General features: G+C 38.0%; 1 protein-coding gene across 2 annotated transcripts in view; it reads left to right on the top strand.

The window, feature by feature from the left end:
• LOC115373226 (dysbindin-A-like) overlaps positions 1 to 4,333 on the top strand; it is a 28,341-nt gene extending 24,008 nt beyond the window's left edge. For both annotated transcript variants that reach the window (XM_030071505.1, XM_030071504.1), the window contains 2 exons: positions 2,133 to 2,267; positions 3,073 to 4,333. In XM_030071505.1, coding sequence (XP_029927365.1) covers positions 2,133 to 2,267; positions 3,073 to 3,332 — 395 coding nt within the window. In that variant the 3' untranslated portion in view covers positions 3,333 to 4,333. The remainder of the gene's footprint in view (positions 1 to 2,132; positions 2,268 to 3,072) is intronic.
• The last annotated feature ends 8,136 nt before the right edge of the window (positions 4,334 to 12,469 follow it).

Genomic DNA, 12,469 nt, shown 5'->3' with positions numbered 1-12,469 from the left:
TACATGAAAATAAAGCAAAAAGTCTGCCTGTGAAAATATGTTTTTAAATGGTGTCAGAAACACCAAAACATTTCAGAGCTGTTAACTGCAACTGTTTTATCTGTTAACACAATAATATCAGTTATTATCTCTACATATTGGCACATATGTGGAGTTGCCTACACTGGGCACTGATTGTTCACTGATTTTCGATTGATTTGCTCATTTGTGCCCCCAGGTGATGGCACTGGCACTTAAACACATTGTCAGCTAGCTCAGCCAGCAGCTATAGAACTTGATAACTAGAGATGGGGAAGACTTGTTGCTGCTGAGACAGTTCTGCACTTGTCTTTTAAGGAGCACATTCAGTATGTTGTAAAAAAAAACAAAAAAAAACTGAAACTTTTGTTAGGATTTTACTATAGAAACAAGCCCCGCTTTCCCTTTCATGTGAAACAGAAATTAGTGGAAACAACCTTTTTGCCTGTTATTGACTATGGAGATGTGTTGTATATGAATGCTTCTGCTCAATGTCTCCACATGCTAGACAGTGTGTATCATGGAGCACTGAGATTCATTACCAACTGCGGTCCCCTTACTCACCATTGTGTACTCTATTCTAAGGTTAACTGGACGTCTTTATGTGCTCGACGCCTCAGTCTTTGGTATGTGTTCGTGTACAAAACCATCCTGGGTATCACTCCATCCTATTTGTCTCGTCTTTTAGCAAGGAAACGAGGAAGTCACAATCTCCAATCAATGGATCTCCTGCAATTTGTTGTCCCCAAAGTGCAAACTGAACTGGGCAAGAAAGCATTTAGGTTTTCAGCACCTAATGCTTGGAATAAATTACAATCTGATCTTCGACTTAAAGCCCTTGTTACACTGAATGAGTTTAAAGCCCTGGTGAAATCATTGCAGTCTACCTTGTCTGTATGCATGTGTTCTATGTGAGCAAGTTTTAATGTTGTAAATTTTATGTGCTGTTTACTGTTTTTAATGTACTATAACAATGCTGCTGCCCTCTTGGCCAGGTCTCCTTTGGAAAAGAGATCTTTGATCTCAATGGGACTAACCTGGTTAAATAAAGGCTATAATAATAAAATGTCAGAAAAGAGGAAAGAGCCTTCATCAAAAGCCATGTTGGTACATTAGCAGCCGTGGCAGCACAATAAAAATTTGACTGTGGACAGGGAAATATGACTTAAGTTTGGCAAACGGCTGTTGGTTGTCATGTAGTGAATACCTTGTGTATGTGCATAAAGTAAGTTTCAAACTTTGACCTGTACTTGTCCTCAAATCATCTTCCATTTCACTTTGCAAGCAATTGTAGCATCTTCTGGACAGCAATTTGATCACTCCACATAAAAAAAATGAATTCAGGGGAAATTAGTCGCTTACTGTATCCCGTAGGGCTGTGATGGTTATAATTTTTTCTCAGTGCATTTTAAAAGCAACATACCACCATGGCTTAGCACTTAACTGCAAAAGTCCACCCTTCCCGATTTACTTTGTACAGGGGGCCAATTGGTCCATATCTCCCGAAGCGACTCTGAACCAAGCAGGGTTCAGAGATCCGAGCAGGGGTTTTCAGGATCTCTGAACACGCTGGTCTTTGTCCCATGTTTTTATGACCTTCTGTTGTGGAGATACAACATTTTGACACACACAAAAATTACACATATCTCACATTGACTTTTGGTTGATAAAAAAATGCAGTAATGACGGTAATGAGCTCAACTCCATGGTAGGCATCACATAACTGTGGTATTGCAGTAATGTGGTTATCATCACAACCCTAGTACTATGTCCTGTGTGGCCAAACCATTATTCCTGTCAAGCTGCCCCAGCCTTATACATCACAGCACTGCCCAGTCATTTGCTTGCCTTTTGCAAAATAGTTGGGTAGGGAAATAGAAACTGTGAGGTACTGTAACTCTTTAAGAGGTGATTTATAAAGTGATACTTATACTTCTACCATTACTACAACAGCTACTATAAGTTATTGTAGTGATATGGCTACTGTCTGCAGCCTAGAGGTGACAGAACTAAACCAAACTTAACTGAACTAAATTATGCAAGATTAAATGAAAGTTTAGTGTTTGTGTAAAGCTGAGTTATGTGGGTATGGGTGTGGGTGTGTCTGTTTGCAGATGTACAGCCAACAGGAGGTCAGCTGTGTTCTCTAGATCAGTTGACAATAACTGATGTGTCAGATCAAGAGGCGCTGGATAAGTTCCTCAGCTCCACAAGTGACGACATCAGTGCTGCATCATCACTAACCTCAGGTAAGCCCCGCTGGTTCCACTCTGTAGACTAAAGAGAGCTCAAGACTGTTTAAAGAAGCCCCCATGCAGGCTGGGTGACATAATGGGCATTTGCTGCCACAAAGAAAAAGATTGTTGTGACTGTGACTTTGAAGAAACTAGAATATTTGTCAAATGGTGTTAATTCTCTTGTGATGTGTGAAATGGGGCAAGATGTATACAGATATAGTGTTGTCACAAAGGAATCAACGCTGCCTGGGGTTTAGGATAGTAAAATGATGAAAGATGAATATTGGGTATTGCCTTTTCAAGCCATTCCCAGCCATTGGGCTTCTGGCACACATCTGGCACACCAAGTCCACTGTTAGCTCTGGTATTATCAGCTTCTTTTATAATATTCTTGGATTTTGAGTGTTCTAAACAAAACAAATGAAAAGGGTGCTCATAAAATCAAGTGTGGGCCAGAAATTGATTTTCAGTGTTTCAGCACTACCCCAAAGGGACAAAAGGAGAGACAACTTGGTGCCAGATCTACCTGTACCTTCAGCGGTGCACTGCATTAGATGGAAGGATACATGTGTTCAGTGGTTATAGTTCCAACCATCTAACGACTTCTATAGACTTTAAGTCTTTATGCTAAGCCGATCTGAAATGCTATCCATAGGAACCGAACCACCGGATGTACAGAGGTGAAAATGGTGTTGAATATCTTGTCTCAGTCTTGGTAAATCTTAGTATTGGTCTTGGTATTTTGCCCAGAATGTTGGGGTATACCTTTAACGATCTGACTGACTTGGTTAACTCATGTTTGTATCCTTTATAACAGGTCCAGACCTTGAGTCTTGGCCATCTGAATCTCCAAGAAGCTCACTGAGCCAAGGCCTGCCCACAGACAGCCAGCTAGCTAACCAGAGTGCAGCAAGAGGGCAAGAGGAGGAGGTGGCAAGTGAAGATAGTGATGAGCCTTTGGTCCAATCAGACGAGGAGGATGTTCAAGTAGATATGTCATTGGTTGTTCTACCAGAGGTTGGTCCAGCGAGAAGCTCTGATGAGAGTGACTCTGCTGGTGACCTGCGCTCAGGGTAGCCAGGCATCCTGTTTAGCAACCAGCTTTCATAAATAGAAGCTGACAACTTCTACCCACTGGATGATGAAACAGCTACACAGTGCCACCCTTGGTGAAACCACCAACTAGTGACTATCATCTCTTAGTTATGTAGCATTACCTAATATCTCCCCTGATCAATGTAACCATTACCACCTCTGTTCAAGACAAGTTATTGGAATGTGACCTTTGCTTTTTGCTTTCAGTGGAGATCAAATGCACCATCTTGAGCCAAGACAGGATATTTTTTCTCAGTGCATTTAGTATGGATCAGCCCCTCTGTAGAAAGGTGATTTGTCAAAATTCTTAAGGAAAAAGTCGCCTACAGAAGCTTTAACGCTGTAGTATGCTACATTTAATATAAAATTCCAGCTGTCTTATCAGCCTTATCTTTAATTAAGTTGGGCTGCAATAAAGAACAGCAACCTCACCCCCCGATTGAGAAGCTATAGATTTAAAAATGTAAAAATTTTAACCAAATGAAACTCTTGTGTTCTTGTGTAAATGTGTATGCAGCGAGGCAGCACTCTATTGTATGTCTCTATTTAAACTTGTTTGTTTACATATTAGACAAGATCAGCCTCTGCCTCTCTGTCACTCTATTGTTTTGAAATAGAAATCAACACTGTGTCTTATAAAGTTTATATGAATGATTTTTTTGGTTTCATGCCAGGAGATCCATGGACCTTTCCATATGGGATCACAAGACACATAGAAACAATAGTACATATTAAACTAGAATTCCAGCATTCACTATTCAGAAAGCAAACAGTTAAGTTAATAAAGCATCATTCCCTACTGCATACACGATTCCATACAGCAAAAGGATAATATACAGCACATTACTTGTTAATGTCCATGCTTTTTCCAACATGTCTGCAAATACAAGCTGTCACAAAGACTTTTCTTTATTTCATTGTATTCAAGTTAAAATTGTGATGGTTCTTGACCTGATCAAATAAAATTTTCCTTAAATCATAAACCACCGGACAATACAAAACAAAATGAAACTTGATAGAAAATGTGCACTCTATCATGTGTACACATAGGTTTTACTTTTTGTTTTATTTTTATTTTTTTTTAAACATTATGTTGTATAAATTCTACATAAACAGACTCTAGCCCTGTGATGGACTGGCACCCTGCCTTCTGCCCAGTTCATGCTGAGATAGTTCCCTACTCCAAGCAACCCTGAGTAGAAATAAGTGACTTCAGGAACTGGCTGAGTAAGTGGCCTGCTGCTACTCTGATCATATTGTCTCACCCACAGCAGTACCTGTGGAGAGTGCCAGGTAATGCCAGCTGAGTAGGAAAACCTCTGCTGCAGTGAGGTGAAGGTGGAGTAATAGCTGGATACCATATCTGCAACTAGAAAAGGAACATCTCCTGAAGAAAATGTGTATGATCACTATTAGCTGATAAGTTGATTATTTTGGTTTTGCATTGATGTATTTATCATTATTAGAGTTTTCTTAATGTTTTATTTAGGTTTTCAGTGAACATTGAACATAGGTGACAGCAAGGGGTGTAAAACTGAACCATAAAAAAAAATAATAATAATAATAACCATTAAATTCACAAAACACCCTACAAAGTCATCACCAGTGCTGTTTGGACCTCTAGGGTGACTGACAGTTACAGGAATGCACTGGTGAGCTCAGCAACACCAAAAGGCCTGGAAGACCACAAAAGACATCTAAAGAGGATGACCAGAGAATTCTTTCCCTGGTGAAGAAAAACCCATTCACAACATCTAGGGAAGTGGGGGAAAAAAAAAACAAATCTTGAGGAGGTAGGCGTATCATTGTCCAAATCTACAGTCAAGAGATGTTTGTGAGAGAATAAACACAGAGGGTATACAGCAAGGTGCAAACCACTGGTGTCACTCAAGAACAGGAAGGCCAGATTAAACCTATGAAAAAACATCTGAAAAAGCCTGCTCAAACCTGGAACAACCCCTTAAAGCTGAAAACCTGCACTTCAATTACTGGTACACCTTGATTACCCCATTTCAAATCCAATGTGGTGGTATACTACAAGGGCAAAATTATAAATACTGTGTCACTGTCAAAATACTTTCATGTTTGTTTTAAATAGTCAAAGGTTTATTGAATAGTTACACCCCTAATGACAGACATTCATGTTATGAAAAAAGGAGGATAAAAAACAAAATTTTTTCACAGACAGCCTGACTCTCCTGATCCACTCAGTTCATTTGACTCATCAGATTAATTTGACAGCTAGCACCACATTTGCTGTGTCCATGCCATTATAATAATGTGAAACTATTTACCCACTACCGTCAATTTCTTAAAAGCAGTATATCAGGTCTGAGGTCTTAAGGCTTTCAGACAGATCTACATCATCATCATCCTCATTACCATTGTCACCATCATCATCATAATGTTTATTCACGCAGCACTTTAAAAAACAAAAACAAAAAACTTTTCCTTCACAACCAAGTGGAATCGAAATATAAGAAGTTCAGCTGAGATATTGGATTATTATTGTATCTCTTTAAGAGCAATTTTTATAATACAACATAATTTGGTCAGAGAAATGACAGCAGTAACTTATAGATGTGAAGTACATCATAAGTAATTGTCAGCACATTAAAAGGATTCTGGAGAAGGCAAGGGTGTATCATTTTGTTGCATGCCTGTTGCCTTGACTCCTCTCTCAGAGTTTCTTCCTCGCTTTCTAACTCGCATCTCCTGTGGGCAGGCCTAAGACATGAGGAGAGGAATTCAGGATGTACAAATGAGAAATGCAAAAGGTGTAAGGCACTCCTCATGTGAAGGATGTCTGCCTTAGCTCCATCAAAGCAGAGATTTCTCTGTTGATGGGTGTGAATGTCCCAAAAGCAGTAGAGCCACTGAAAGTGATCAACACTCAAGGTGAGGAGCCCAAGGCACTCCTGACACACTGAGGGTGGATTAAAAATGGACTGTATCTGCAGTTACAGTGGCCAAACTGTCATTAATCAACACTCAGTACCCTACCCTAATGACAAAATGAATACACACACACATATATGTGTATATGTGTGTGTGTGTGTGTGTGTGTGTGTGTGTGTATACACACACACACCTTCTCATTCAATGTTTTTTCTTTATTTTTACTACTTTCTACATTGTAGATACATACTGAAGACATCAAACATATGAAGCAAGATATATGGAATTATACAGCAAAGAAGAAAATGTTAAATATGTTTGTTAAATATATGTTTTATATTTTAGATTCCTCAGAGTAGCCACCCTTTGCTTTATTGACAGCGCTTCAAACACTTGGAGACAGACAGATCTCTACATCAACTGTGCAGAGGAGACTGCGCCAATCAGGCCTTCATGGTCAAATAGCTGCTAAGAAACCACTGCTAAGGAGAGGCAACAAGCAGAAGAGATTTGTTTGGGCCAGGACATTCCTTGTGTTTCTTGTGTATCCTTTCCCGAGAATGAAGGTGAAATTGAGTGAATAACAATCCTTTTTTTGGGATAGTTCTTATTAGATTAATCTTATTCCAAGTTAGCAACTCATTTAGAGAGAAAAGGTGCAAGATAACATTTATATGTTCTCAGACAAAGTAAACAAAAAAGAAAGAAAAGAGATGATCAAAGCAACCAGATCAATCTTTGTTAAACATTTCCTTAGGGACCAGGTTTTCTAAATATAAATATAACTACTTATATCAGGATATTTTGTTAAGTTTTTCTTGAGTTTTCTCTTGTTTATTCTAACATGTTGGGAATTGTCACTTGTTTTCAAGGATTGTTGTTTTTATTTATTCAATTCCACCTTCATTCTCGGGAAAGGATAATGTTGCAACTGAGGCTAAAGATCAACTTGAAATTTGCTCATGTAAACAAAGAATTTCAAAGAACGTGTAATACATTTTTTTGTTTGGCTTAATATAAGTAATCAGCTTAGTAAGTTTCATGGTGACATCTAGGGGAGAGTGGGGTAAATAGTGCCAATTTTTACTTAAAGTGCCTTTAAAGAGAGGGGATTACAGTAATGCCTCCAACTAAAATATGCACATATAGTTTAAGATGTTGTGCATCCCTGGGAACAATCACTTTGGATCTTATATAAACTGTTTGAGAAATATAGCTTTCGGAAAAAAAGTGGTTTTGTGGCACAACTTGCCCCTGGTGCGGTGTAAATTGTGCCATTAGAGAGAATACACTGGGGTAAATTGTGCCATTGATAATTGAAGTAAAACAGATCATTTTAATCTCACAAATGATAATGCTATATAAAAGCAAAACAAATTCAATACAAAATTATTTTTTTTAACATTTATTTATTATTTTAACAAGATCACAGGCCACTTTTCTATAACAAGGCCAAGCGCCACATGAACACATACCCAGAACAAAATAAAAATTCCAAAATGAGTACCTGAAAATCATCTTCACCTGAATCTGAATAGTTTTAGTGATCAAAGGTAAGAAGACAATGTACAATAACAATAAAATACAATAAAGTAATATATAGTATATAATCACAAGTTGTGCCACTGGCACAACTTACCCCAAGGCCCTTTGGCACAAATTACCCCAAGCCCACCATTTTGAGAAAAATGCATCCCCCAGCTGTTTTGAGCTAACATCATGCTAACTGTATAGACTCATGGTGTAGCTTACTAAAGTACTAAAACCTGTGTGAACTGTTTTCAAAGTTTTCTATAATTGTTCAAACACAGCAATCAAAAAACCTCGATCATGGAAATTTTACTTTGGAGGGCAAAAAAATGTTTTTTGAACTTAAATGTGCTTACCTCTCAAGCCATGTGTCTCCCTTCTTTGCAGGATGAGTGAAATGGATGCCTCTTCAAAAATATGTGGTCACATGACCAACTTCTTCTATGGTTTTCTAGATAACAGGGGTGGCACTACTTGCCCCTTGGCACAAATTACCCCACTCTCCCCTATAGGATAAATTTTTTACCCTATTCACGTGTGAAAAAAGACTGTGTTAAGTCTATGGCTAAACTTCAAGGTCGATGAGAGAGAGGTAAATGTTGTCCGATTGAGAAAAAATTTCACCAGCAGAGTTTTCTCATGTGTTGCAACCAATTTAGGGCGTTGGGTTCGGTACAGAGGTGTGCAGCACGGGTGAGTTACCACACGAGTATGCAGTAATAGATGGCGGAACATAAGTTTCGTTTTCATTTATCCATATCTACCTGCAGCTACACGTGCGAAACAGTAGAGGGCAGCAGTACGCCATGGAAGTATCTAAGCGTAATAAGCACGTGCTGGAACGTGAGCAGCGTCGCCGCCATATTGGATGGGTCTCTTCACTCTAGGCTAGCACCAGAGTCAACCAGAGTCAATGGAGAGCTAGCAAAAATGCCGGTATTTTGTGCAGCTTATGATTGCAATAACCGGCACAGGATTTAAACCAGATCGTGTGGGATTACCTTTCAGAAGTAAGACTGAACAATAATTTTGGTTATTTTACCATTTATAATATTATATCACCGTTACTTACATGTAACGCTATTATAGCAGGAACTGGTACTCTCTCTCTCTCTTTGACTCTTGCTGTTTATTTTTCTTTTTCTTTTTAAAGGTTTCCCAGTAATACAGGCTTGAGGAGGCAGTGGGAAGTTGCTATAAGACGGGAGGGTTTTGTTGTGACCGAGTCGTCAAAGCTCTGTAGTGAGCACTTCAAGCCTGATGATTTTGACAGGACGGGCCAGATTGTCAGTGATGTCCTGTGTGTGTGTGTGAGTGAGAGAAAGAGAGAGAAATAAATTCAAATGAACAATCAAACTTGTTTCTTTTTTAAATTATAAAATTAATTCATTTATACATTTATCTATATGCCATACCATATGTTTTTGTTATAATATAAAGTCTTTCAGTATGAAAGTACATATTTTTAATGTGTGACAGCATCCTGTATCATAAATGAAACTCTGCTGTTTGTAACAAACCAAACTGTGGGAAAATCGGGTAAAAATTCGGGGAGTTATGGATTATTAAAGTTGGGGATACAGTAGGAATAAATGCACTGGGAGCGCATTAGAGACCCATCCGAGATGGCGGCCGGCTGCTACGTCAGCTCCAATAGGCAGCGGCAGCCTATGAGGCGTCTACGTATATTATGTCTATGGTAATAAGCTACACCTGAGGCATGACCTGAAGCCTGATGGTCATGGCTACAGCTAATGCTACCGAAACCGGCACTAGCGAGAAACTAGAGCTTGAAGAGCGTCCTTTGTCGTTAAAATCATAGTTAAAATCAAATTTGGGAACACTTCGGCTTCCTGGTCAAAAAAAAAAACAACAAAAAACACCCTATTGCAAACACAGCTGACTACGGCATTCAAGCAGCCTCTCCCTAGCAATTCAGATCGGGCCAAAGCTATAACAACTGCCATTGGAGTTTTTATAAATATATATTTTTTATATATTTTGTTAATTTGAGAATATTTTATTTATTGGAAAACTTATTATATATATATATATATATATATATATATATATATTTGCTTATTTGAGAAATTTTTACCTATTGGAAAGCTTATTTTATATATATTTTGTTTATAATGAGAATATTTATCGGAAAACTTATTACCAGCCCTTGCCAGCAGTATTCTATTTTTTTTTCTATATTTTGTATAATGTTACAATAAAGTTCCTAACAAACATAAAATTGCTTATTTAAAGCAATTTTACGTTTTGCATTTTGTTCCCATACTGTATCAAAAATGTACCAAATCAAGACCTCAAAACCGAGGTACGTACCGAACCGTGATTTTTGGGTATGGCTACACCCCTAATATATAGCTACATATATAGCTACTGTCCTCATGGGGTGGTATCTGTGTCATCCTCAAGCTCAGGTCTTCTACCAGAGGCCTGGGAGGGTTCTGTGCAGTATCTTAGCTGTTCCTAGGACTGTGCTCTTCTGAGGTAATCTCCATAGACAATTTATAACTGTAAAATTTATTAGAGCTAATTTTACATTTCAAAATAAAATCCCTGAAAATTGCATAGAAATTGCTCAGACAAGAGATGGCCTTATAAAATAAGACATTTATTAAAGGCATTTCATCATGCCAATGAGGTTTATTATTGATTATCACTTTATAAATGGGGAGCACATGTCACGTGGTGTGGGTGTCACCGACTCATCTCAGTAGTAAAATCAGCTGATTTTGGAGTGGGTTTTTCATGAATGAACTAGAGAGAGGGGGTGAGCTGGGGAGGCTCACATTTTGCTGACCGCATTGCCACTGATTTGAAATGCTGTTTGGTTCACCGCTTTTAATTCACAATAAAAGTATGAAATGCAGCATTGGATCATCGCTTTATTGACAGCCAGCCAGCGAGTCAAGCAGGTGAAAGTTCCCTCGTCTTAGCCTCTCGGCAATATCATAAAATGTTTGTTAATAGTCACCCAATAGAGTTCTCAACAATTCTCAACAAGAACAAACCAGGAATTGCAATCATTGATTTCTCTTTACAATGTACAAAATGTAGGCTATATACTTCACATTCCCACTTGTTTGTTTTCCATCGCCATGACTTTTGTTAGCTGCAGAAGCAGAACATTATAGCCTACAGTGGGTGTTTCAGCCAAAAATTAAAATGAAAATCAATGGATTTTAATCATGTATTGTGAAATCTTTAGTACATTCACAGTAGAGTCACACAGTATGATATACAAAATGGTTTGTTGCAATGTGAAATGTGGGGAAAATATTAACGGGTCAAACATTACAAATTACTGGTATGGTCCTGTAATGGCCTAGCTGTGTGAGACAACTGGATTAAATTATATAGAACTATAGAACTAAATTATACAGAAAATAATGAATGCTGAAACTTGTTACCTTACATAAACATCTGGTTTCAGTGTTACATCCATATTAATATTGTGAAGATGTGTTATAGGCTAAGCTCCACTCCAAGTCCATGAGGTTTTTGTTTGTTTGTTTGTTTTGTTTTGTTTTTCAATTGTGTGGCCACATGTAGATTCACAGTTGTTGCCTTTTTCTGGACCAGCTTCCCCATCTTCATGGAAACGACCTTCCACTGGTTGGCCTTTGACCAAACTTCAGTATCCTCGCAGCTTCCTGTTGGTGTTCAAAGTTGAAAACACAGTAGGTGAGCCCTGTGATGAAGCTTGGGTGGATGCCTTCATAGATGATATAGATGATATGGCCTTTGATGCTGATCATCCACTGTCCATTTGTGACTTAGTCATCAGTAACTGATGCAGACAACAAATGCAGTTAGCATTAGGGATGTCCCAAAACACTATCAAGTATGTGTATGAGGTAGGACTGAGTGATACTGGACCAAATATTTTGACCAAATACCTCAATATTGATGTTTTGATAATATTGTAGGAATGACTGTTGGTGCTTTTAACAAACTATTTAATATTAAATATTTGATAAACAGTCATTAGTAATGTGGATATAATGACCAAGCTGGTAGAGACACATAACAGATTCAGCAGTCTAATAAGATCAGAAAATTGCTTTAAAATCCAGGAAAAGACAGCACTTATGCCATATCACTATATTTCAGTGAGTCCCAAGTGATATGTAGTCACAAAGTTGATATAATATTGATACAATGGCCGGCCCTGGTAGCAGGGTCCTGTCTAACATGTACAGTACAGTCAGAAGGTGGAAGTAAATGGAAAAATGAGACAGGCCCATTTCCAAATAATGTTTATTTTATTTGCAGTAGTGAAATAATTTATCACAAAAAAAGATTTGTTCCCCTTTTGAGTAAACGGTGAAATTTTGAACTCTGGCCAAGTCTGTATTCTTGTTGTCCAGGAAAAAAAGTTCTTTGTTGCTGACTTTTAAAAAGTGACTACTGTGCACATATATAATCTCGGTGCATTTGTCAACTCAAAATATATATAAATTTGTTGCTCAAACGCTTTCTTTCTATTGGCTTGTGCAAAAAGTTAATCTATTCAAGAATTCTGCATTCTGCAGTTGGTCAGTTTTCCATACATTTAAAATTCCCCCAGTTTGCTGTAGTCCATTTTCTATCTCTTTATAAATTAGGAAAAAGCAAATTACTTTATAGGAGCTTTATAGGACAAAAGATAGACAAGCCTATCAGCTATTACAGTT

The sequence above is a fragment of the Myripristis murdjan genome, chromosome 16 (genome assembly GCF_902150065.1).
Source record: "Myripristis murdjan chromosome 16, fMyrMur1.1, whole genome shotgun sequence".
NCBI lineage: Eukaryota > Metazoa > Chordata > Actinopteri > Holocentriformes > Holocentridae > Myripristis > Myripristis murdjan.
This window is presented reverse-complemented; position numbering and strand designations above follow the sequence as displayed.